At 36.5% G+C, this 27,293-nt stretch overlaps 2 protein-coding genes and 1 long non-coding RNA gene across 6 annotated transcripts in view; 2 read left to right on the top strand and 1 right to left on the bottom strand.

Moving 5' to 3' along the window:
- The window catches only part of LOC129921683 (uncharacterized), a 30,179-nt gene extending 19,287 nt beyond the window's left edge, over window positions 1–10,892 (top strand). For 2 of the 3 annotated variants that reach the window (XM_056004073.1, XM_056004067.1), the window contains exon 2: window positions 9,319–10,891. In XM_056004073.1, coding sequence (XP_055860048.1) covers window positions 9,368–10,021 — 654 coding nt within the window. In that variant the 5' untranslated portion in view covers window positions 9,319–9,367 and the 3' untranslated portion in view covers window positions 10,022–10,891. Of the gene's footprint in view, window positions 1–9,318 lie in introns of all 3 variants that reach the window. The other variant, XM_056004084.1, reaches the window with a different exon arrangement.
- Window positions 10,893–13,822: 2,930 nt separating this feature from the next.
- LOC129921681 (uncharacterized) lies at window positions 13,823–16,254 on the top strand. The gene is made up of 2 exons (XR_008773644.1): window positions 13,823–13,955; window positions 15,799–16,254. It is a non-coding gene; the product is annotated as an uncharacterized LOC129921681 (long non-coding RNA).
- The window catches only part of LOC106073066 (uncharacterized), a 30,655-nt gene continuing 17,744 nt past the window's right edge, over window positions 14,383–27,293 (bottom strand). The window contains exons 11-22 of one of the 2 annotated variants that reach the window (XM_056004044.1): window positions 26,438–26,486; window positions 25,973–26,092; window positions 25,453–25,551; window positions 24,198–24,334; window positions 23,915–23,965; window positions 23,603–23,779; window positions 22,749–22,951; window positions 22,247–22,325; window positions 20,115–20,987; window positions 18,614–18,710; window positions 18,141–18,218; window positions 14,383–15,096 (exon numbers count right to left, since the gene is read on the bottom strand). In XM_056004044.1, coding sequence (XP_055860019.1) covers window positions 14,744–15,096; window positions 18,141–18,218; window positions 18,614–18,710; window positions 20,115–20,987; window positions 22,247–22,325; window positions 22,749–22,951; window positions 23,603–23,779; window positions 23,915–23,965; window positions 24,198–24,334; window positions 25,453–25,551; window positions 25,973–26,092; window positions 26,438–26,486 — 2,316 coding nt within the window. In that variant the 3' untranslated portion in view covers window positions 14,383–14,743. The remainder of the gene's footprint in view (window positions 15,097–18,140; window positions 18,219–18,613; window positions 18,711–20,114; window positions 20,988–22,246; window positions 22,326–22,748; window positions 22,952–23,602; window positions 23,780–23,914; window positions 23,966–24,197; window positions 24,335–25,452; window positions 25,552–25,972; window positions 26,093–26,437; window positions 26,487–27,293) is intronic. The other variant, XM_056004048.1, reaches the window with a different exon arrangement.

Here is a 27,293-nt window from a genome sequence, read left to right as displayed (position 1 = left end):
TGACAAGTGGGAGAAAGAACGTGTTCAAAATTTGTACCAGACAGACAGACAGAGATGATATAAAAATAAAAACAACAAATGATTCAGCCATGTCATTTAACTTAGGTAAAGTGTAGAATTGGCAACAAAATACGTAATTAGCTAAACCACACTTTTGTCTTTCGTCAACTATTTGGTTTAAATCTGTGACGTAGTCTATTCCGTCTTGAATCAATCCTTTAAGTAACCAATTAATTAATGAATTAGTGATTAATTTTGTTGGATATAGAAAAAGAAATCTTACAGTATTGAAATATATGTCAGTAAATGTGCAGTTCTTTCCCTTATATAAGCTTGTGCTTTTTAATGCATTTTTCGTATTCTGCTTTTTTTTTTTTCTATATACTTTCAGTTGCTTGAAATGAAAAGAAAAAAAAACGTTTCCAACTATTAACAACTTGAACGTGGAAGTGGTGACCCTAGGGCAGAGGTGTATCTATGATGGGGGGAGGGAGGGGAGAATTGGAAAATCCCACCGGGCGTCCACTTCAGAGGGAACCCCAAATGAGTGGGTTTTTTTACATTAAATATGAACTATGCACAAATGCAGGGTAAGTTCCTAGCTACGCTACTGGGGATACACAGCAAGCGTCTTTTTAGTTTGAGTTACTGAATTACATCATTGATAATATTTTATTGTATTTTTTATGAAGACATTTTTACTCACATTGGAATTTTAATTTAATCTTACATTTGATTTAAATTCTGTAACTTCCCAAGCAATTTTACAGACCTTCATTGTTGTTTCCCTTTATTCTTTGTTTTTTTTTTTGGGGGGGGGGGTGGGGGGGGGGTGAAATACGGCAATCGAAAAAAAAAAAAGAGTATAAAAGCTTCCAAGATGTTAGCGATTACAAGGTTCTGCAACTCTGGTTTACAATTGGGATTGTTCCACGTCATAATGTTATGTTTAACTGTGCACGTGGCCAGTGGTACAGAAATATGTGTGCCACGTCACAAGAAGTTATATAAGATGGGTTCCACGTCACTTGTGGCCCTACAAATCCTGTATAATTGCACGCTAAAGCTGGCACTAACCAGTAGGCCTTTTTTTTTGTGTAACATTTTGACGTCGGGAAAAGTTTTGGGCTATTGATAGGGATTAGGGATTGTTTCCTTACCACCAGCCCACCTCACATATCTTTTTCTACCACCTTAGATCTTCTACTATAAAAAGTAAATCAGGGCCGGATTTAAATAAGTTGCGGCCCACGGGCAGGTTTTTATGGAGTCCCCGATACGTTTTCAAAAGGTTCAATAAAAACCCACTCATTAATTGTGATTCTGTGGCATTGTACGTCTCAAGAGACGATCTTTTCCATTTGCAGCTTCTTGTGTGACTAAAGAGACCAATCCTTGATACACAGATTAATAGTGATAATTAAACCTAAAAGCATGCCATATTTTAGAAGAATGAGATGATGTACTTATTAATTTAATATCATTTTCCTTCTTTGAAAAAAAATTTTATATGCATATTTTAGTTTTTAAAAAAATGTATATTTTCTTGTCCTGGACTGATGCACCCGCTTGCCCATCCTTAAGATCCGGCCCTGCTTATATATATATTGTGGCTCGATGACGACCACCTTTGTTATCCGGTTGACTGAGGGCTTTGCACAGCTGTTTGGTGCCTCCTCGTGTGGCTGGTTACACCTATGTGAGCCCGGAATGTTCGGCTGGTGACACCTATGTGAGCCCGGAATGTTCGGCTGTAGGCCGGGTAGGTTAAATTAAAACTTGCTTATCTAATTCAATCAATACAGCTACAAAATACAGCGAAGAATATACAACCGACATAGCAATCTTAAATGCTTCATTCTCGGCTTCAACCTATATTCATTAATCATGTGATCACAATCACTCTTGAAAGATAAAGTCAGAACAATGGAACCTTTTTTTTCCTTACTGGTCGCCATAATAAGAGTTAGTCGACAGCGGAGAAAGAATGGACAATGCAAAAGTAGATCAATGTCTGTTGAATACAGAAATCAAACTGACAACAATAGCTCTGCAGGTAGATTTAATTCACGTGATCGAGATCTCTGTGTGTAAGACATAAAGAGTCATACACTGCAGAAACGTGAGGCGGAAGACATGCCTCAGTTGCACTTGTTCTTGAGTTACGTCGTGGGCAGGGGTTTAATCCTTGGGTAGAATGACAACTCCGATGGGTGAACACCTGTTTTGTTTCTTTCTCCTGGTCTAGTTTCACTGTATGCAAAGTGAGTCACTTCCTTTTTATTAATAGCAATGTTTAGACTTTATTAGAGTATGAGGCTTATATTAGTATTTCTTGTTGGAACAGTGTCCTCTTCTTTTTTGTTTTTGTTTTGTTTTAACTTGTCCTAAAATTTTGCACATTAAAACAAGCGATTTTTATAACCTGCTACTTGTTAAAATGTATTTGATAGTTGGAATATATTTTTGGTCGCTAATGGCTGTCCTATAATTACGAATTGAAAAATCCTCGCCCTCGCAAAGGGATAGGGGTTTAGAGGTGTCCCCTTTGCCTGAATTCTGAGCTGTGAAAATTCATTATTCTGGCAACAAAGAGACCTATTCACAGCTTCAACATTTGTGTCTAGACCTTAACTTTAATTAGAAATAATGTCATGAAAAAAAGAAGATTATTGTAGCCTAAAATGTGTAACAACAAACTACATTTCTCAGCGCAACAACATAGCTTATTGGGAGTAATTAGGTAAGTCGTCTGCATAATGGTAAGAAATTTTAGGGAAACAAAATTATAGCCTACATCTACATATTGATCAAACAATTCTAGTTTGGTAGAACTAAAGCGAGCCGACCTGATGCGATGGAACATTCGAGATTCTGTTTATTTATGTGTGTGTGCGTGTGTGTCTGGCGTAATGTAAAGCTTGGAAAGTGAAATGCACAGTTTATCTATAAAATCGCTTGCGTTGAATTTCCACGAGAATGAAAGAGAAAGAGGGAAACGAGAAAGTGAAAGAGAATTATTTTATGATTTACAAACAGCTGAGTCTCCATTTTCTTTTTGGTAGTTGAATATCCTCTTTTGGCAGTAGGCTATAGTTTCATTTAGAGAGAAAATTGGTAGGGTCTAATGACCTCGTTTTTTTTCGAGCACTCTGCTACTCACTACGCACTTTCACGTTTAATTGTCCAATCCCTGTCAAGATCGTCCCGAGTTACCGCACGCTACCATCCGTCCAGATGTAGGTCATGACTATATGTCGTAATCATCTTTATTTCTGAAAGAACGTCTGAAACAAACTAAATAATACAAACAACAAACAAACCCGCTTTACGGTTGAACACGAAACGATATCAGTTCTTCTTATCTGTTTGAATGGATTGTTACTTGGAAATACAAATGTTAATGCAGTGATTGATATTGATATTGTTATGTATCTAAGGGGGGCAATTCAACGAGGATCAACAGTAAAATTACTTGTGTGGTTATTAACAATGGCAAAAACAGAGTGACTTCACCCTGAAATATACAAGGAAACTTGCCTTTAGCGCCACCTGCCAACAACACGATCACCAGTGTCGCTCCCTAATCCTGTTTTTCAGGCTGAAGAACGTCTCTTTTGCTCTTGACCAGTGATGACCAACCTAATTCGACCTGCTAATATATATTTATTTATTTATCATATTATATATATTATTTATCGTTAATAATTCATATCATTCATTAGTTATCAGGAGCAAAGTAATCGCTCTAACAATGAGTTATCAGGAGTAAGTAATAGCTCTAACAAGGAGTTATCAGGAGCAAAGTAATCGCTCTAACCAGGAGTTATCAGGAGCAAAGTTATCGCTCTAGCCAGGAGTTATCAGGAGCAAAGTAATCGCTCTAACAAGGAGTTATCAGGAGCAAAGTAATCGCTCTAACAAGGAGTTATCAGGAGCAAAGTAATCGCTCTAACAAGGAGTTATCAGGAGCAAAGTAATCGCTCTAACAAGGGGTTATCAGGAGCAAAGTAATCGCTCTAACAAGGAGTTATCAGGGGCAAAGTAATAGCTCTAACAAGGAGTTATCATGAGCAAAGTAATCGTTCTAACAAGGAGTTATCAGGAGCAAAGTAATCGCTCTAACAAGGAGTTATCAGGAGCAAAGTAATCGCTCTAACAAGGGGTTATCAGCTTCATAAAGGAGGTATTGTCTTTAAAACCAAAAAAAAACATTAACCTTTTTTATGCTACTTCTTTCAAAATCTCTTCTATCCTCCTCTTTTCATTTTCTTACATTTTTCGGGTGCCATGATTTCGCCCCAACATTTCCCTTATCGCTTTCTTTTCTTCTCTTACTATATTTTTAAGGAATGTAAACCCGGATCCGAAAAATTGAATTGTAGGTCTGTAGAGAAGATTACTGTGGTCAGTGAAAGTTTAAATAATACCTATTTAACTGAATCTAGTAGTTCAACTCAAAATAATTGATTACAAACTATATTTCTGTTTTGCTCTAATGCACTAGGTGACTAGGAACTAGTAAAGCTCAACAAATGTTAGTTATCTAAAGGATACATCAACCGGCAAAAAAAGCAAAGTTCCCCTTTCAGACCAGGTGGTCAATAGGGCAGATGGCCTACGGTTAACGAGGGTGTCATGTGGCCAGCACAACGACCAACCGCCTTTACTTTCCCCCAACTAATTGTAGGTACGTACCCATTAGAGCTGGGTGGACTCAGAGGCGCCCAAAGATCCCAAATTAAAAAATCCCAGTCTTCACCAGGATTCGATCCCGCCCCCGGTTCAGAAGCCAAGAGCTTTACCGCTCAGTCACCGCGCCTTAACAGGCACAAAAATGACAAAACTGCTCGCTTCCTTTCACGTGCTACAGGGAACTAAGTCTAGTCAATGTAGGGATGAGTCCCATCAATAATCTCCCTCCAATCATCTCTTAATCTCTACACGGAACTAAGTCTAGTCATTCTAGGGAAGAGTCTCTTCAATCATCTCTTAATCTCTACACGGAACTAAGTCTAGTCATTCTAGGGAAGAGTCTCTTCAATCATCTCTTAATCTCTACATGGAACTAAGTCTAGTCATTCTAGGGAATAGTCTCTCTTAATCTCTACTCAGAGAATTATGGTGTGTGGCATAAGGCGCTTGGCTTCTTTCAGTTTGGCCCATCTTTGGGATGAATTGGAAAAAAAAATTAAATTCATGTAGGCCTACAGTTCTCAAAAAAAGAAAGGTGACAATTGCTGGATCTATCTCAGCAGAATGAAGAGCTGCCAGGTTCAGAGAGTTCAGAAATGTTGCCTTTGGATTTGTGGCTGCGTTATCATAGGTTTGACCTCTGCACAGATCAAAGTCCAGTCCAATCTTTAAGAGTTTTCAGAACAAGTTCTTCATAATGTTGTCCATCAGGTTTCAAAATTTCAAAGTAACCAATGAATGACTCTTTTATTTCAAAATTATCAACATCCAAGTAACGATCTATTAGGGATACCTGTTTTTGACGAGAAACATCTGGGGTGGAATCAAGCATCAGAGAAAAGTAACAAACTTGCTTGACTTTCCCACTAGTCAGCGCTATAATAATAATAATCTTTATTGTCCATATTGTTACGAATCTGACTATCCAGGCTCTCTGCAAACTGCACCATACAACACCAACTTAAAGAACTTGAGTTATAAATAACAGCCAATACTGTACAATTGGCAACACGTACACTGTACAAATATCTCTCCGATAACACCGTACCGCCGTATCAACTCTTGCACTGGCCTCTCCGTCTCGTTCCGGGCTTGCACTGGGTTCAACAGTTCAGGACTGACTTCACACACTAGGCTCGTTGTGTCGGACTCGATCACAGACCAAGATCAAGACGCCGTTCATCTCAACTGTACTTGATAGTACTCCGCACTGAACCGTCGTAATGCTCCGTACAGAACCACACCGCTGAACTGTGCTGTAGTCGACCGTGTTCTGAACTCTTGTCGTGAACCTCATTTCTGAACCGTCTTGACTGCGACACCTCCGCTCTTATATAGGGTCCCTACTGGCTTTCTCGAACCGGACAGAACGCCACTCGACGTTTCTAGGTGGTCAGATGACTACAACTCTCGTGACGCTCCTGAGCTCTGTTCACGATGGCGATCCTTCCCGAACCGTCCTGTTGAAACTCGACTCGGCTGACCGTCGTAACTCGTCACGGTTGACCGCTCGTCTAGCTCTGGCCTGGGGCGATTTGCGTCGGCTGACTACACACACGAAATCAAAATGTACATTCACACCATACTCACTCATACAAAAGAACATTCAATATACATCCAGCAAAAAAATAATAATGAATAATGAAAGCACAAATTGCATGTAACAGGGTCACTGACTTATATAACAACGTGAATAGCAAGATTACATGACAGTGACGCCAACTAAGCGAAGGAAAGCGCTCGCAAGGTGGGCAAAGAAAGCGCTTCAGGGACACCCTCAAAGCTTCTCTGAAGGCGTTCAGCATAGACCCTGGCACCTGGGAGACAGAGGCACATGACAGAGCATCATGGCGTCGCGCTGTGAAAACTGGCGCACAGGTTGCTGAGGAAAAAAGAACAACGCAGGCAGAAGAAAAACGCCAGAAAAAAAAAAAGCAAGACAAACGACACTAGCTCCAGCTGGAATAACCTGCCCAGTGTGCGGCCGAACATTCCGGGCTCACATAGGTCTCACCAGCCACATGAGGAGGCATAAAACCCCAGTGCAAAGCCCTTAGCCCCCTGGATGACAAAGTGGTCATCATCGAACCACGATGGACGAACTATAGTATTTAATTTATATAAAAACAAATTCCAGACACTCATTAGGGTGCCCCCCTCAAGTGGGGGCCCGGGGAATCTTCAAATTTACATCATCTGCCCTATAGACCACAAGGTCTGAAGGGGAACTTAACTTACTACCTCCCCGCACCCTAGCTACACCACTGCCCCTTTTTTTAATAACTGACAAGAACGACAATCCTTTAACTAACTACACCGCGTATTTATACTACATTTGTGTGTATATGTGTGTTTCTAATTACGCTAGGCGGTTTTTTTTATCATAGTTTGTATCGACCAAGAAAAAAAAAGACAATAGGCTGCTTGCTTTTAAACCTATTAAAAATGCATACAAGCCTCGGGGCAAATAAGGAAAAATAAAAAAAAAAACGTTCCCATTTCTGTTTCTTACGTTCTAAGCTGTGTAGATCTTGTCCGCCCCATGGCCCCATGCATTCATGTGGTGAATGTTGTAGTGTAGCATCGTGTAGTTTTAAATCTCTTAGAGGAAGGAGGAGAGAATCGCTTACTTAAAGCTATCGTCTGTTATACTCTATCTTGTTTCTGAGTTACCTCACTTAGTGTCACTTAATTAATAAAGTACCGAGTAGTCTTACCGAATTGACAAAGCTTACAAAAGATCCCAGACACCGACAAAACTTCTATGTAGATCAAATTTTGTTTGGATCGATCGGAGGTCATAGAACTTTCAATTAACCTTTAAATGGCTGAGCTGTTTTAGAATGAGTGCATACAAAATGAAATTAGGCCTACAATTCTGATGTTTAGCGGCTAAACTACCACACGCAGTTGAAGGGTTAAATTTAAAAAAAAAAACACTTATCAACACTTCTTGTACACCGGATACACCAAGAAAACAAGCTATTTATAGATTTTCCGCCATGTATGAAAATCTCCATAGTCTTCATTTGTCAGTCTACATGTAGCCTATGTTTGATTACAAGTCTTATTTGTATGACTTGGATCTGTTATGTAGTATTGTTTTAGACTTTCGGAGGGGAGGAAAACGTGTATGTGGTTCAATGGATGGAGACTAACATTTATCATCCTGCAACACTCGTCAGACTGTTTAGAATTTGGGTCAAGTCACTTAAGACCACGAAGACTAACGTAGTGAGAAAAAAAAGTAACTAATGAAAAAAAAAAGGGAGGTGGGGGTCGAAATAAGGACAAAATTATAAAGTAGGTTTACTATCTTATATTATATAATACCGACGTTACTTCAAAAAAGAAGATGATTACGTCCTACGCGTCATACATTTAGTCATGCATATTAACCAATGACTTAAATTCTGCTTAGTCACTGGTTTTCCTGGCTAGCTCAGGCAACCCATTCCATGCTCTAATAGCACTAGGGAAGAAGGAGTATTTGTACAAATTTGTCCTAGCATATGGGACGAGGAATGTGCCTTTATCTTTGTGTCTTTCAGAGTATTTTATTACATTTTGTTTTTGTATTTGAAGATTATGGTTCAGTGTTTTATGTATAATTGCTACTTTACTTTTGAGTCTTCTGTCTTGAAGGCTTTCTAAATTTAGTAATTTTACTAAAGGTGTTGCTCTGGTTAAGTGTGAATATTCGTTTGTTATGAATCTCACTGCTCTATTTTGTGTCTGTTCCAGTTTCTTAATGTTATCTTGAGTTGAGGGGTCCCAAACAGAGGATGCATATTCTATTATTGGCCTAACCAAGGTTAAATAACATTTTAGTTTTTCTTCTTATTTGATTTATAGAAATTTCTTCTAATAAATCCTAATGCTTTGTTTAATTTTTTTTGTAGTTTACTAACGAGAAAGAAAACAATTTGAGAAACTTGATCTAAAGATCTAGGTCTTGTCTCATATGAACTAGGCCAAATGAGAAAATACACAAATGTAACAAACATCTTATTGTAAACAAAGTGAAGGTCTATTTGATTGCAGATTTTGTTTTTAAATCACTATAAAACCTACTAGACAGTTCTAGAGCATAGTCACGTGATGATTGATCTAGGTGTTCTTATATCGTAAGACTCTTTTACAAGTTACAAACCGTTTTTTTTTTAAGAAGCAGTAGAGTAGCGTCCATGAGGCTAAGGGACTCAACGAACCCGGGCACACGACCATTAGGTGCCCATAGTATGTGACGTACCACCTAGGCAAAGTGTGTGTGTTTCATTGCGTTTGGGCTCATGGCCAATTGGGGCCCACATGAGCCGATTTAAAACTACTTGTCTTTTGGTAAATATACAGACTACTGATTTATTTATTTTTTTGACACACACTAAATTTGTTTTGTCCTTGCTACGCCACTGTTAAGAAGGAGTGCCTTATTCAAAGACTCGACCTGTATATGACTTGAACTGGAATCTCTTGACATATTTTAGCACGCCTTAACATAATTAGCCGCATTCTTGTGGTACACAGGACAAAATTTAATTGTAATTAATTCTAAACGTAAATAGACTGAAGTAACATTTATGCAAATGCTATGTCAACTGACTCTTTTTTTCTTCATTGCAGGCCGCGCTAAAAACTCGACTGTTATGAAGGGTCCATTCCTTTGAGCGTCATGATACAGCTGTTAGTGCCAATAGTTCTTCTGATGGCCTTGACTAACAGCCAAGAAACACTACGGGGCGAGTCCGCCATTACTCTGCACAAAGACGCGCCAAATGACGTCCATTTGATAAACTGCCAAATTCCCGCCAATACGAGCATCGCATCAGATGATGAAATAGTCTGGGTCGTGCCGTCCGACGTGCTGCTGGCGAAAGGGGACGATGCAAAATCTCTGCGCCAGGCCGACGGTGCCACGTGGGTGCAGCAGACTTCAAACTATTCCCTAATTTTTCACAATGTTGATGAAGTTGTAGCTGGTGCTTACGTCTGCCGCGGCAAACGCAGAGATGACATTCTGTTCGAGTGGACTGTGTGGGTGCACGTGATGGCGAAGCCAGACTTTGACTCCTCTCACAGGCTTAACGTGGCTCTTATAAGTGCTGGGGTGGCGCTGTGTGGAATCCTTATCTGCTGCGGTTCGGTGTATTGGTACAGAAAAAACAAATGCCGCTACGGCAAAGAAAGTAAACCAAAACCTAAAACCATGTTTATCATACCACAGATCAACATCGTTGACATGTCTGAGCACGTGACTATGTTAGAGGAAGTTGACAATCACGTGACATCTAGCGACCAATCAAATGCAGCTTCCAAGCTAATGTGATCGTTTTCTTTTACATATTTCATGAATAGACTTGTAAAGTGTGTGCAGATTTGAAAACTTTGAACACAGTTGTGAATTCATTTGCGAATCCATTACAATACCTCCATGATTATAAATAGATAGGTTTTGGTACGCTTGTTGGTAAAATAATTCAGAAGACATTGCCAAGTTTTTGAAATTATTCCAATGACCATTAGACATTGTTATAGTCTATGGACATTGTAGACCAGATGTTTTCACATTTGGTTCTGAGATTATTCTTGTTTGAAATTTAAAAGTTTGCTTAGTGGCAAAATGCAGTTGTTCTACAACCATACTGATGCACTCGGAAAGCCTGGTAGTTTGTCAAGCTCTGCATCCATACTGATGCACTCGGAATGCCTGGTAATTGGTCTGCTTGGTCAAGCTCTGCATCCATACTGATGCACTCGGAATGCCTGGTAGTTTGTCAAGCTCTGCATCCATACTGATGCACTCGTATGCCTGGTAGTTTGTCAAGCTCTGCATCCATACTGATGCACTCGTATGCCTGGTAGTTGGTCAAGCTCTGCATACATACTGATGCACTCGGAATGCCTGGTAGTTGGTCTGCTTGGTCAAGCTCTGCATCCATACTGATGCACTCGGAATGCCTGGTAGTTGGTCTGCTTGGTCAAGCTCTGCATCCATACTGATGCACTCGGAATGCCTGGTAATTGGTCTGCTTGGTCAAGCTCTGCATCCATACTGATGCACTCGGAATGCCTGGTAATTGGTCTGCTTGGTCAAGCTCTGCATCCATACTGATGCACTCGGAATGCCTGGTAGTTTGTCAAGCTCTGCATCCATACTGATGCACTCGGAATGCCTGGTAGTTTGTCAAGCTCTGCATCCATACTGATGCACTCGGAATGCCTGGTAGTTTGTCAAGCTCTGCATCCATACTGATGCACTCGGAATGCCTGGTAGTTGGTCAAGCTCTGCATCCATACTGATGCACTCGGAATGCCTGGTAATTGGTCTGCTTGGTCAAGCTCTGCATCCATACTGATGCACTCGGAATGCCTGGTAATTGGTCTGCTTGGTCAAGCTCTGCATCCATACTGATGCACTCGGAATGCCTGGTAGTTTGTCAAGCTCTGCATCCATACTGATGCACTCGGAATGCCTGGTAGTTGGTCAAGCTCTGCATCCATACTGATGCACTCGGAATGCCTGGTAGTTGGTCAAGCTCTGCATCCATACTGATGCACTCGGAATGCCTGGTAGTTGGTCAAGCTCTGCATCCATACTGATGCACTCGGAATGCCTGGTAGTTGGTCAAGCTCTGCATCCATACTGATGCACTCGGAATGCCAGGTAGTTGGTCAAGCTCTGCATCCATACTGATGCACTCGTATGCCTGGTAGTTGGTCAAGCTCTGCATCCATACTGATGCACTCGGAATGCCTGGTAGTTGGTCAAGCTCTGCATCCATACTGATGCACTCGTATGCCTGGTAGTTTGTCAAGCTCTGCATCCATACTGATGCACTCGTATGCCTGGTAGTTGGTCAAGCTCTGCATACATACTGATGCACTCGGAATGCCTGGTAGTTGGTCTGCTTGGTCAAGCTCTGCATCCATACTGATGCACTCGGAATGCCTGGTAGTTGGTCTGCTTGGTCAAGCTCTGCATCCATACTGATGCACTCGGAATGCCTGGTAATTGGTCTGCTTGGTCAAGCTCTGCATCCATACTGATGCACTCGGAATGCCTGGTAATTGGTCTGCTTGGTCAAGCTCTGCATCCATACTGATGCACTCGGAATGCCTGGTTGTTTGTCAAGCTCTGCATCCATACTGATGCACTCGGAATGCCTGGTAGTTTGTCAAGCTCTGCATCCATACTGATGCACTCGGAATGCCTGGTAGTTTGTCAAGCTCTGCATCCATACTGATGCACTCGGAATGCCTGGTAGTTGGTCAAGCTCTGCATCCATACTGATGCACTCGGAATGCCTGGTAATTGGTCTGCTTGGTCAAGCTCTGCATCCATACTGATGCACTCGGAATGCCTGGTAATTGGTCTGCTTGGTCAAGCTCTGCATCCATACTGATGCACTCGGAATGCCTGGTAGTTTGTCAAGCTCTGCATCCATACTGATGCACTCGGAATGCCTGGTAGTTGGTCAAGCTCTGCATCCATACTGATGCACTCGGAATGCCTGGTAGTTGGTCAAGCTCTGCATCCATACTGATGCACTCGGAATGCCTGGTAGTTGGTCAAGCTCTGCATCCATACTGATGCACTCGGAATGCCTGGTAGTTGGTCAAGCTCTGCATCCATACTGATGCACTCGGAATGCCAGGTAGTTGGTCAAGCTCTGCATCCATACTGATGCACTCGTATGCCTGGTAGTTGGTCAAGCTCTGCATCCATACTGATGCACTCGGAATGCCTGGTAGTTGGTCAAGCTCTGCATCCATACTGATGCACTCGGAATGCCTGGTAGTTGGTCAAGCTCTGCATCCATACTGATGCACTCGGAATGCCAGGTAGTTGGTCAAGCTCTGCATCCATACTGATGCACTCGTATGCCTGGTAGTTGGTCAAGCTCTGCATCCATACTGATGCACTCGGAATGCCTGGTAGTTGGTCAAGCTCTGCATCCATACTGATGCACTCGGAATGCCTGGTAGTTGGTCAAGCTCTGCATCCATACTGATGCACTCGGAATGCCTGGTAGTTGGTCAAGCTCTACAACCATACTGATGCACTCGGAATGCCAGGTAATTGGTCTGCTTGGTCAAGCTCTGCATACATGCCAATGTACTTATAATGCCTGGTAGTTGGTCAAGCTCTACATCCGTATTGATGCACTGGGAATGTCTGGTAGTTGGTCAAGCTCTACATCCATACTGATGCACTGGGAATACCCGGTAGTTGGTCAAGATTCTAATTAAGATGTTTCCTGTGAAATCAATCAATCATTTGACACCATATCTGGATACTGAAAAGTCAATATATTTCATAAGACACTAGTCAGAGATTGAGTTATTTGTGTGCAAGACGGGAAGTGCACCTGTTCAACTAACAATATGTTATGCAATAATAATTTTTAAAACTTTTATTTTCTTGATATTCGGTACCCAATTGAAACCTCTATGAAGTGTCTGTCAGTCATGACATTGCTACTGTAACTGATGTGAAACTCAAGTAGTATCTTCAAAGTGAAACCTCTATGAAGTGTCTGTCAGTCATGACATTGCTACTGTAACTGATGTGAAACCTTTTCTATGCAAAAATGAAAATTGAGAGATTCAAGTTGAAGACATGTTTTTGACTGGAACTCAAATAGTGTTAAATATTCCTGGTGAAAAGTGTAGTCCCACATTGTATTGCCTACACACAATAGCTCAACTATGGAGTCTGCTTCCACTGTTTCACTTGGTCATATGGAACAACACTACACTTTGTTGGCATTAAACAACACTACACTTTGTTGGCATTAATAGTTTTGCTATGAGATTAAACTTTTTAAAAAACTTACAAATAAATTGATCTATTTTGATACAGATCAATCTATATGATTCATTCTTGTCTTTTGGTTCATGCCTACATGAAAGGCTGTCAAGATTACATCTACTTAATAGTAATAAGCTGTGACTCAACACAAGAAATAGACTGAACAAAAAAACACACACACCAATAGTTTATTTTCTCAAATAATGTATTATAAATGTTTAAAAAACAACTGCAATGAAGTGTAACCATTGTTAAAGGTTTTTATCAGCTTTCCAGCCAAATTGTAGGTTCTGGATGTAAAAAGGAACAAGAAATTAAGAAACAAAGAAAAGATTCTAATCAATAAATATACAAAACTGAACTTCAGTGTTGTGTTTGTTGATTGTATATATGTTGAAGTGAGATTTATGTTTGGTGATCAGAAATAACAAGTAATGAGAGTTAACAAGTAAGTTTTTTTTTTAATTTAACTTTACAAAATAATATTATGCCAATAAAAACATAAAAAATGTATAGATATTATTTTTTTAAAAAAGATAAAAATCCAAAAAGTTTGATTAAAATCTTTAGGACTTTGTTTTGTCCATAGTTCAAGATAGAATAAAAAGTACGTTAAAAAATTTATTTTAAAAAATTAATAAGACAAATAATGCTGCCTGCGTAATTACTTTTTTTTTTTTTTACATAAACTTGTAAAAATACAATCATAGATCAACTGATCCATTACCTAGTAATTCAGTAATGATCCATTCATTATATCATCTAAAAATAAAATAACAAGATACATGAACTAGTCTGTAATGATTCATTCATTAATCATCTAAAAAACAATAACTGTAAAATCCTTAAAAAAAAAAAAAAAAAAAAAAAAAAAAAAAAAAAAAAGGTACACTGTATGTAATAGTGTGAGCATAACAACAAAAAAAGCACTACTTCTAAAAAAAAAACAAAAAAAAAACTTCAGGTTGGTAACTCAAACCATTGATCAATTGATTATTGATAAAGATTAAGACATAGTAAAAATGTGTGTGACTAGATTTCTTAATCACAGTCAGTTTGAAAATCACAACCTATTATAGAACTAGAAATAGAACAAAAAGTGTTACTTAAAATCTTAACATTTTTAAACTAATTAAAACTTTCTGAAATAATTAAACATTTCTGAACTAATTAAACATTTCTAAACTAACTAAAGAGCATGTACATTTTTAAGTGTCCTAAATCCTGCCAAACTGTCTACCTGTTACCTGTCTCAATGTAACAAAAAATGGATTCCTGTCTTTCACATTTCAACACTGGCATTTCTAGATCTTCACATGTTAATAACGGAATTTCTTCATATTTTAATGGTGGCATATCTTGAGACTGCTGTCTCTTGAGGACTTCATCTTCCACCATCTGCAATACTTTCATTAACTTTGTTGCTATCTTCAACAGATCAGACAATGGCAAGGATGAGAACACAAAGGCTTTTTTTTCTAGTCCAGTGACACTGGCCATAATTAAGTCAGAGTAAAAAGTACTCAGGTCTATAAGCTCTTTACTATTCAGAAATTGAAGTTTCACTTCGTGTTTCAGTGGAAGAGTATCTGTTGAGAAATAAATGCAGCTCAGAATACGTTAAATAAGCCAAAGGTCACACAAACCAGCATGCAGAATATTTGTAATCTTGTATAAAGAAGAAACAAAATACTATAAACATTTAACAATGAGATGTCAAAGGTTCTTAACAAAAGACATTAGTTTATATAGGTCATGACAGTTGATAAGAAAAATGTCAAGATTTACTAAAGCAGAAAATGTATTTAACAAAAAGGCTTGTTTTACAGAATGTGCTCATTGCATTGATATCTCCAGATTCCAATAGATTCATTGTCACTCACAACAAAGTTATTGGTTGACTAAATATATGCTGAATGTCAAAAGGGATGTTAATCTCTAAATATTTAATAATGCTTCAGAAAACAAAGCATTAATGTGATAATCACTGGAATGTATTCAGGTATTAAGCACTAACACAAGAAATAGCCATTATTTAATTTTTATACATTTTTTCAGTTATATTGGTCTGAGTTCTAAAAATGCATCATATTAAAAATACAGTTGGATATGAGGAACTTCAAATATTCAGAAGAATTTTCATCCATTCACAATGAATTTCAATGCAACCATGAAATTTAAGATGATGCAATTGTTGTTCAAATTGCAGAGAAACACATTGGTAGACTAGGAAAATAAGATGATGTTCTATAACTTTTGTAAATGTTTGTTAAATTTTTTGCATGTTTCAGATGTTCCTTCACAGTTGAAGACAATCTACTACTTTTTCCAAACCTCCTGCAGGATGACAGGGGATGGCAGCAGGAAGGGTGTGAACCCAGGACCATCAAGATAACCAAACCACAGTCCGGTGTGCATACCACCTGGCCAGACAGCCATCTTATGAGCCATATATAATGGTGCAAGTGACAAATACAGAATTGTAGAAAAGGTATTGAGACATTTAGCACCACTGTTTAATACAGGAGTAAAATGAAGGCAATATCCCATTGCCGCATTTAATGTTTGTGGTGATGTTTAAATGCAGTCGGTCAAAAGAACATTTCAGATTAGGTTGGATTAGATCTTCCAATTTAGTAGGAAATTTTTTCATAATTCACATGCTGAGTGCCTATACTTTGTTGTAGATCGTTTCGAAAAACTTGTTTGCAAATTTATTTTTTAATAAACAAAGTTGATAAACAACAGTAATTCTTGTTTGCACATTTGCTGTGTATAATGCAAAATTAAGGTTTAAAAAACATTTAAATATGTTCTTTAAATTATTGTCCCGTAATGTAACATAGAACATTTTAGAATTAGTTTTTCTGTGTCACTTTGGACTTGACAATAACAGGGACACTGTATTACTAGTTAAACTGTTGAAGTATATAGGTTTCAAGAGAAGTTGAAAATTTTTTTTACTTATATTTTTTTTTCTGTACCCATTAATTGTTCATTACATTGAAGAAGTTCAATTTTTGATTAAGAGGTATAGATATTTTTTAATAAGTATATTCAAAATACAAGATGTAATTTTATTTGAAAGTTTTAAGAGTAAAGAGTACCAAGAAGTTAATTATTGGCTTGGTTGTATCATGCCAGCTAAACATCTGTGCACAAGGATACACTAGGAAACAATTTCATCCCCAAGTGTAATGTTTCACTTCATAGTTAACATTTGTTGCAATGCCCTCAAGTAAACATATGAATCTCTTTCAATTTTATCATTAATCAAGTGCACCTAAAACATCCGAAGCTTTTTGGAAGGAATGTCTGTAATTCATAAGCACAGAAATTATTAGCATAAAGATGCCAGTGTCAGGACAATGTTTGGAAATATTTGTAGAATTATATTATGTTTCTTGGTTGTTCTTCGAATGCAAACTGTATTATGTTTGCAAATACCAAGATGACTATTTATGTGAGGTCATGAATTATTTGTTCACTGTCATTGAAACTAGAGACAAGAGAGACAGTCTTACCTACATAATCTACATTCATTGAATCTAGAGACAAGAGATAGTCTTACCTTCATAATCTACATTCATTGAAACTAGAGACAAGAGATACAGTCTTACCATCATAATCTACATTCATTGAATCTAGAGACAAGAGGGACAGTCTTACCTTCATAATCTACATTCATTGAAACTAGAGACAAGAGACAGTCTTACCTTCATAATCTACATTCATTGAATCTTGAGACAAGAGATAGTCTTACCTTCATAATCTACATTCATTGAATCTAGAGACAAGAGGGACAGTCTTACCTTCATAATCAACATTCATTGAATCTAGAGATAAGAGATAGTCTTACCTTCATAATCTACATTCATTGAATCTAGAGACAAGAGATACAGTCTTACCATCATAATCTACATTCATTGAAACTAGAGACAAGAGATACAGTCTTACCTTCATAATCTACATTCATTGAATCTAGAGATAAGAGATAGTCTTACCTTCATAATCTACATTCATTGAATCTAGAGACAAGAGATACAGTCTTACCATCATAATCTACATTCATTGAAACTAGAGACAAGAGATACAGTCTTACCTTCATAATCTACATTCATTGAATCTAGAGACAAGAGAGACAGTCTTACCTTCATAATCTACATTCATTGAAACTAGAGACAAGAGATAGTCTTACCTTCATAATCTACATTCATTGAAACTAGAGACAAGAGATACAGTCTTACCATCATAATCTACATTCATTGAAACTAGAGACAAGAGATACAGTCTTACCTTCATAATCTACATTCATTGAATCTAGAGACAAGAGACAGTCTTACCTTCATAATCTACATTCATTGAATCTAGAGACAAGAGGGACAGTCTTACCTTCATAATCTACATTCATTGAAACTAGAGACAAGAGATAGTCTTACCTTCATAATCTACATTCATTGAAACTAGAGACAAGAGGGACAGTCTTACCTTCATAATCTACATTCATTGAATCTAGAGACAAGAGATACAGTCTTACCTTCATAATCTACATTCATTGAAACTAGAGACAAGAGATAGTCTTACCTTCATAATCTACATTCATTGAAACTAGAGACAAGAGAGACAGTCTTACCTTCATAATCTACATTCTTTTCTTTTTTTGGCACTTTTCTTTCTTCACAAACATCAACATGCTGCTCTTTCTTTTTCTCTGAATATGAAGATAAAAAATGTCGACATAGAATCATAAGCATGAAATTATTGCTTGAATTAGTATGAAATAACTCTTAGAAAGTTAAAAAAAACAAACAAACAAACTATGTAAAGACAAAAACCATTGATGAGATTTTACATCAATTTTTCTTTTTAAAGAATTTGTCCAACAATTTATTATTAATTCTCAGCATTCTTAAAAAGAGCAAAGTTCTTACAGATTATTACATCAGCATAATCTGATATTCTAAATGTACCAGTTCTTAGTGTATATTTTTCCAAAGTTGTTGTTCTTGCATATTTAGAAAATTTGGCCAAATCACAATAATCTTTTTAATTAAATATTGAAACTGAAAAAAAATAATAAAAAATTTCTAATTGAATTTCATTTACTTTTACTTTGAGACTCAGCTGTCAAGTCCAATAGTCTGCCTTCCAACATTTCTTTTAATAAATTATCAATGACATGGGCCGCTGTCTTCTCTTTGTCCTAGTTTAAACAAAACATCACAATGTTGGAGTGTTTTTTGAAACTTATATTTGTTCACTTGATTTAGACAAATTCTTCAGAAAATATAAATATTTAGCACACAGATCAGGATGGTATAAAGAATGGCAGTTATACATATCATAGATTGATTTCAGAAGATAAAGATAGATAGTAGAGATCATTACAAGATAGCTGCATGAGGCAATGATTCAATAAATCACTGATAGTATAACAATAGACTGAAAATAGTATTAACATGACAAACTCAAAAACAAAGACTGACAAAACAAAGAAACTCAAAATAGCAAAGATATTTTTGGAACAATCTGTAAATGTTGTCCAGCTATAATAATTGTTCTTAACAGTATTGAAGATACTAGGTGGATTTAGTCAAGCCCTGTGGATAAATCAATAATATATATACAAATATAGCTACATAGTTAAGTTTATTAGATGTATCTAGGAAAAGTTACAATCTTTTCTCCAGGTGTATACACAATGGCAGACAGGGTAATAGAACCTCTATATAAGGGATAAGTGTTAGTTGTGAATAACCAACTGGTTGTTAGTGATGGAAGGTGGGGTATCCAGTGGTTAGGATGTTTTTGTTTTAAATAGCTTTCATATGGTGCAACTTTCATGCTTTTAGCATGCTCACAGTGCTATGGTCCAATCTCTTTTCTGGATCAGTTGGGGTGGGGGGTGATAATAAAAACAATGAACAGAATATTGTTAAAGCTTTCAGTGGTCAAATGATGAGCTGAAAAAGGCATGCATATTTACAAATGACTAATAAGGTCACAAGTTGTGCGAGTCTAGAAATGTCAAGGTGTTACATAAATCTAAAAAAAAAAAACAAAAGCAAAAAACACATGATATTTTCAACAAGCTTTCCAAAGCAATATAGGTAAGATTTTTTAATGTAAACATCTACCTTTAAATATTCTCTTTCAGCTTTAAAAAAAATCATCTTTTATTTTATTTGGTTAGGTCACCTCAAAATAAGTGGAATAAGCCTATTAATCAATATAATTTTTTATAGCTATATTCCACTTTTAAAAACCAATTAAAATCTTTTAAACTAGTTATGCAGCTAAATTGAAGAAACAATTGTTCGTACTAAGACACTTTAACAGAATAAAGATATGACACATGACACATAGGATGGCCATGGCCAGCTCATGTTAAAAAAACAACTTTTGTTCAAAGAAAAAAAATCTTAATCAACTAAGGAAGTAAAATGGAGACTTTAAAAGTCAAAACGGTTAGTGGTGTGGAAAAAACTGTAATGAAATAAAATGGTGGAACAAACTACTTACTACTGTATGTGAAACAGAGCACAAAAAAATAATTTAACAAGCCATTTTATATTGAAGAATCTATATTGTTATTATTGTAGCTTACCAAAGAAGGTGAATCATCCTCATCTGAAGCAGTTGGTGTGTTACTTTGATTTGATGTAATAGTTATTTTGCTGGTTTGACCTGATTTAGTAGGTGATGCACTGATTTGATCTAATGCAGTAGCTGGTGTGCTAGTTTCATCCAATACAGTAGTTGGTGTGCTGGTTTGATTTGATGCAGTAGTTGGTGTGCTGGTTTGATCTAATGCAGTAGTTGGTGTGTTGGCTTGATCTGATGCAGTAGTTGGTGTGCTGATTTGATCTAATGCAGTAGCTGGTGTGCTAGTTTCATCCAATACAGTAGTTGGTGTGCTGGTTTGATTTGATGCAGTAGTTGGTGTGCTGGTTTGATCTGATGCAGTAGTTGGTGTGCTGGTTTGATCTGATGCAGTAGCTGGTGTGCTGGTTTGATCTGATGCAGTAGCTGGTGTGCTGGTTTGATCTGATGCAGTAGTTGGTGTGCTAGTTTGATCTGATGCAGTAGTTGGTGTGCTGGTTTGATCTGATGCAGTAGTTGGTGTGCTGGTTTGATCTGATGCAGTAGTTGGTGTGCTGGTTTGATCTGATGCAGTAGTTGGTGTGCTGGTTTGATCTGATGCAGTAGTTGGTGTGCTGGTTTGATCTGATGCAGTAGTTGGTGTGCTGTTCTGGCCATGAGCAGCAGTTGATGTTCTGCTTTCATGTATACATATTCCGGCATTTTTACGGTCTAAAACAATTTCGTATTTGTAGCTGGGAATAGTCTTTCTATCTTTCATCTTAACAAAATCTTTGCATGCTTTCTGGTCCAGTTTTGTCAGAGACACTTTGAGAGTTTTTAAGTTGAATTGGACAAGATCAATGGCTTCAGTTTCAGGCTTAGCTTTCTTCACAACCTGCCAATAGAAACACATAATAAATAGAATAGTAATGTACTTTATTAATTGAAGACAAAATATTTCTACTTCAATGGACTTTAGTAATTAAAGAAAACATAAATTTATTTCCTTCATACTAACACCATGAAAAAACAACTGGTTTTGATGTTCACTACTAGTACTGTGTCACAACATGCATTTTAATTATTGTGTGTGGTCTCAATGCAGATTATTGTAAATAGCCAATTCTAAAAATAACTATTTGTGTGTGTTTGTGGAGAAAATTAATACAATTTGAAATGTAAAGACTGTAGTTAATGATAATGTGTAGCACTATTTAAAAAAAAGACTACATCAAGATCTACGAGTAGGCCTCTATTCTAAATCAAAAATTAAGTCCTAAAAATTGTCACAATGAATATATGGCTTCAAAAAAAAAAGCTGTAAAAAATCAGTTAGTATTTCTATAATTTATGGGTACAAAATGTGTGCTAGGAAGATATGCCTTGTTTAAAACTGTGTTTGATCAGCCCTTTCATTTGAAGGATGAAAATAAAAGTGGAGAGGCTTTAAAGTTTGAAGTAGGGAATGAGGAGGATGCATACAAATTATGTGATGTTATTGTAATACTGGCTGTTCCACTGAATATACAAGGGCATAAAAGTATTGTTGGGGGAAGGGGCATTCCATTAAAATTTGGGGGAAAGGGGACGTTTTAGGTGCAGGTAGATTAGAATGCTTCAACCTATGGGCCTAAGAAATGTTTGTGCATACTCCATAATATGGGTTTACATGACGTTCAATTGAAGGAAGAAAGAGACAAAAATAAAGGGGAATTATAAAATTAGAGGGTTAGAAAGTTGTGTTAGCTGTTGCAATACAGGCAGTTTTATTAACGGGCTTAAATGTGTTCAAGGCAATATACACATATACCAACTACTTCAACAGTAGCATATCATGGGCATCAGCTATAGTTATGCCATTTTAGAATTCAAGTTTCATTGGAAGATACAATGGGCAAAAAGTGTTTTGAGGGGGAGGGGGGTGTTTCATTTGAAACTATTGTGCATTATAGTGCAGGGAAGGCTACCAACTGAGTTAGGGGTGGGGTAGGGTAGTGTTGTAATGTGGGAGGTTTTATTGATGGGCTTAAGAAAAATAAACATCTATAGCAACCATAGTGTAGCATGGGTATCAGCTAGTATATATGTACATATTCAGTGGTTTTTGTCAAGCTGTGCTACAGGAATTTCAAGTCAGAAAAGTAAGTAACGAACCTCACTATCAGAAGTTTGACAAGCAGAATCTTGATTGGTCAGATCACAGCTGGTGGAAAAGGCTTTGCTCAATACAAGTCTGCAAAATAAATTTGTTTGAATATTCTATAATAAAAAACTAAAAAAAGAAAGGGGTTTCATTGTTTTTGGTCAAGAATTTTAAATCTAGTCTGACTAACATTAACATTAAAATATAGAAATAGTCAAAGGCTGACAAAATTTTAAAATGAAATATCAACATCATTATCAAACTAAGTAATCAAGGGCTCAAATGCTATCTTCCAAAAGCTCTACAGACAAAACCATGTGATTGTATATAATGATAATTAATGCATGTCAAGAATAAAGTGGCTTTCCAGACCTGTCTCAGGGTATATGATATTGTTGAACTTCACTGTTAAGTCAACTATTTTATAAGAAACAACCAACAGTTCAGCTAATTATGTTCCTATTTCTTAAAGCTGCCCGAAATATTTCCACCAAAATGAAATTGTACACTTACTTGAGAGAGTCAGGGTACACATCTTCAGACAAATGACAGAAAGTGTTGTTCCAGAGAGAGACAGCAGACTTCCTGATATTGCGATGGGCATGTTGCAGTGTACATTCCATCAGTGGAAATAAAATGCTCAAATCATGAAAGCTGCATGACAGCCCATACACCTTGCTTACACAGTGACACATTTTATTCCATATTCTTGACAACTGGCAAAAAATAAATAAAGTTGCAATAGAATACAATAACACTTATCTTTATGAGGCAGTCTCTCCAAAGAGAAGAATTGAACATGTCATATGCTCAACCTTCTACAAGGAAGGAGCAGTGTTGTGGAGTGTGTGTTTCTAGGATGGTGAGAAGAAGTAAGCGATTGGCTGGTGGCTATGCAGTGTTGTGGAGTGTGTGTTTCTAGGATGGTGAGAAGAAGTTAGCGATTGGCTGGTGGCTATGCAGTGGGAATGATGCCAGCTAAGCGGCACTGTCGTAAGCTGTCTTGGGTACACCAGACGACTCCAGGATGCCAGAGTGAAAGGACTTGTTTTTGTAGTGAGTTAGATTTTATTCAAAATACCAGTTTATATTATTACTTAAGTCTGCTACTTTTATTTACTTCATCTCAAGTTAAAATTTGTCTATATTGTAATAATAAATTTTTAATTTAATATTGTTCCCAAAGAAGTTATTCAAGTTATTTCTAGTTTTACAAGTTAAGATATTATATGCCTTCAGTGGTTTAGTTGTCTATCAGCAGCAGCAATCTAGAGGACTAGTTTGACAATTGAAATAAGAACACTTGACCATTGAACCAGCTAAAATTCTAAAGACTTTAGAACAGTTGTGCTTAACATATGACCTACCGTGGTTGTGAATGAAGGCAAAAGAATTTCAATGCTGGATGACTGCTGAAACATGAGAACTAGAGATGGTGTCAGATGCTCAAACAGAAGAGAAACCAGGTTATACGAAACTGTTAGTTCAAACATCTGAATGTAGATATTTGAGAGTATGTTGACAATCTCTGTTGTTTTTTCTTTCTGCATTAGGAGCAAAAGTAACATGATATTAAAATGTCAACATTTTTAGTAAGTATCAAGACTTGATCAACTATTTGCTAAGCTTTTTTACTTCAGTTAAAAGAAAGGTTTAAACAGGATACTTTATACACAAACCTTTGAGGTTAATGCCTGAAGCATGATGAAACTGCTGGAAACTGCCAGTAACTATCAAACACAAACAGAAATTAAGACACTTATATAACAAAGACAAATCCTACAGGCACTAATTTGGTGTAATATATGGTTCTTATCTAGGAATATCACAAATGAGTTTTATGTTTATACGGAAAACTAACCTGATAGCAAACTTATTCCACACATAACTTTAAGAAATAAACATTTGATAGAGGTTTGTTCACAAAAAAGGTCCTAAGTTCAAGCCCCTTGAAGTACTTACCACAAATGTCTCCTCTTTCAACATCTTGTTATCAACAAGATAAGCAAAGCACTGTAAGAAACTGAAGACAAGTTTTGTATTGGGATGCTCCTTAATACGTTGTGCAAACTGCAAGCTGATTTGTACTAGGATAACAGCTAGGAACAAAGGAAAAAAACAAAACATTCTGTTACACATTGTTGGTACTTTGTGTCAATGCGAGTCTTAACTTAATGTAGCAATGGTCAATATGTGTTCACAAAATCAAATTGTGGGAATAAAATTAGTCACAACATGTTCCATTTGCAATCTACATCACTAGGCAGTATTATTGAAAGGGCAACTAACAGTATCACACCACAGTGATGCCAAAGAAATATACTTGGAGGAATTATGTTGCAGCTTTAAGCTATCAAATCTTTTTTGTCATGTGGACAGCAGTCACTACTGGAATAGATAGAAGTCAGTTTAAGAACACTAAGTTTTAAAGATATAACGCAAAAATCATAGCAGGTTATTAGAAACCCCAAACATTTATTTGCCTGAAGGACCTATTTTATTTTTTGGTAAAAAAAAATAAAAATTTGTTACTACTATTTGGAGTACAAAAAAGGCAAAGCAAGGATGCGTCCTGCCACATTGTTTGGTCTCATGTTGTCTGGGGAAAAGATGGCAATGAAACATACATTTTAGAACTGTTGGTGCTCTCTTCAACCCAAAAGTCTCAAAATCAAATCAAAGACAAAATCAGCAACAATCAGGAACTTATAATTGCTGACAACTATGCCCTAAATGCTTGCTCTGAAACTGAACTACAGAGCACCATTAATAATTTCTAAAGCGCATTTTCAGTTCTCTGCCTTACTATAAATAAAGTCTGAAAATCTATATCTTCCAGCAGCAGGACAAATCTTATCAGACCTAAATCCAAACTACATGGACAGGAACTAAATGCTTTGGACAGTAACTTGGCAATACACTTTCCCACATAATGGAAACTGATAATGAAACAAGCACATACCCCCTAAAGCCAGTGCTTCCTGTGGCATCACAACACACATGAAGCAAGGAGTCTAAGAGCTATTATTCTACCAATATTTCCCTGTACGAAACATCTTCAAAATGAGAATCTAGCACAATATCAGACCACAGTAATACATATTTCTATGTTGACAGCGCTTGAAGTAATCTACACTGAATAAATGACTAGATTGACAGGATTTTTAGTACTAACTGTATTTCAAAGCACCCACTAAGCCTAACTCACTTTACTCACCATCAATGTCTCTCTTGGCCAGGCTCAATAACTGAGTAAAAGTGTTGAGCATTGTGCTTAATGGAGACATATCCCATTCAATCTTTTGAGATAAAGGTTCTTTGAACAGAATAAAAGAGCAAGAAAACTATGTTTTGTTCAACTCTAGAATCACAAATAAATTCAAGATGGATCATTAACTTGCATATTTCCTTGATGGGGTTCAATAATTGTTTTTTTTTACTTAAATCTTTCTGGACATTATGATAAAAAACATAATTACAGGCAGAAAACTTAGTTTTAATAATAACAAAAATAAGTTTGCATATTTTCAATAAATATGAACATTTAAAATGGGGCAGGTTCGAAGAAACAAAAATATAAACATTTGGTTTTATCAAATTTGAAAAAGAGAATAAAAAAAAAACTAAATGCTAAGAAATATTTCTAATTGAAGAATTAAGTTAAATATCAATAAAAGAAAGTTATTGAACAAAAGATGTCTTATAATGAACTAATAAATGCTAGAAAGATAGGCTACCTAAAGACCACTTATAATTTTCCAGTTCTCTTTCTAAACTAACATTTTGGTCTTGGTAAAAGTTAGTTTCCAACAGGCGAACCAAGAATTCAAAAGTCAAACATTTAGAAACCAACTTTCCTAGAAAACAAAAGATAATCAGATAAGTACTTTTAATGCATAAGCGTTTTTATTTTAACACAATCTGATATAAATAAGTTTTATGAAAAATTACCAATAATCTTAACAATTTTATTGCTAAAATTCCACAAACCGTCTTAAAATGGACAAATATGCTTTTCCCAATGTGGTTTTCCTATCTTTCATAAAGGTGTTGTTTATTTAAAAAAAGGAATTTTTAAAGTACAAAATAAATTGTGTAATGAGATTATCTTTTCATAATCTGAAAAACAACTTTTAAGAAATTATTTCTATACTAATTTTTGATTATGATAAAACAAATTTGGATTATCAAAATTAATTAACCTGGCTTTTTGTTGACTTCAAGACAAAGCTCCAACAATGGAAGAATGATCTGGAATAAATAGTCCAAAAATTTTTTTTTAAACCTATATAGTTCAATTAACATGTCATATAAGAAATCAATATTGTTATGCTTTCATTCTGAAGAGTAAATGTTATCATTTATATTAATGCAAGATAGAGCCACAAGGGTTTACCTTTAGCTAATGTTTTAATTCTAACCCTGAAAGCTGAAAGAAAGCTACTAAGTAGAATATCCATGAATGTTTCGAACATGCATATTAGGACCAAAAAAAAGAATCTAAAAGCATAATACAAGTAGCATCTGAGATTCATAACATGGAAATTATGGATCTGAGCATAAGTGATGCTGGTGAACCTAAGCTTGATATTTTCAACAAATGTTAAGATCTTTTGCTGGACTTTGGGCATAATCAACCTCACAAACAGGCTGTAGACATATTATTGAGTCAACTCAGAGAGAGACACACAAGAACACAGAATAATCATGGCTTTTTAAAATAACTATTGATTTCGCTACCTTAGAAAGTTCTATAGACACAAATGTCACAGATTACGTCTGAGAATTTAGTGCCTAAATTGGAGCACATAACACTGGCTATGGAGAATTTATGCATTCTAAACAGTCCCAGATGGATGTCACCCAACAAAGGGAACTGGAAAAAAAAAAAAAGCTTAGGTTTTCTTCAAAAGATGTTAAAGATGTGCAGATTTAGCATCTGAATACCACATTAGTAAGATAGGTTTACTAATATCTGTCATGCCAAAACGTGATGAAATTTTGTCAGTCTTTTGAAGATTCTAAGATTGCAGAGGTTTCAGATTAGATGTGAATACA

This window comes from Biomphalaria glabrata, chromosome 1 (genome assembly GCF_947242115.1).
Source record: "Biomphalaria glabrata chromosome 1, xgBioGlab47.1, whole genome shotgun sequence".
Lineage (NCBI taxonomy): Eukaryota > Metazoa > Mollusca > Gastropoda > Planorbidae > Biomphalaria > Biomphalaria glabrata.
This window is presented reverse-complemented; position numbering and strand designations above follow the sequence as displayed.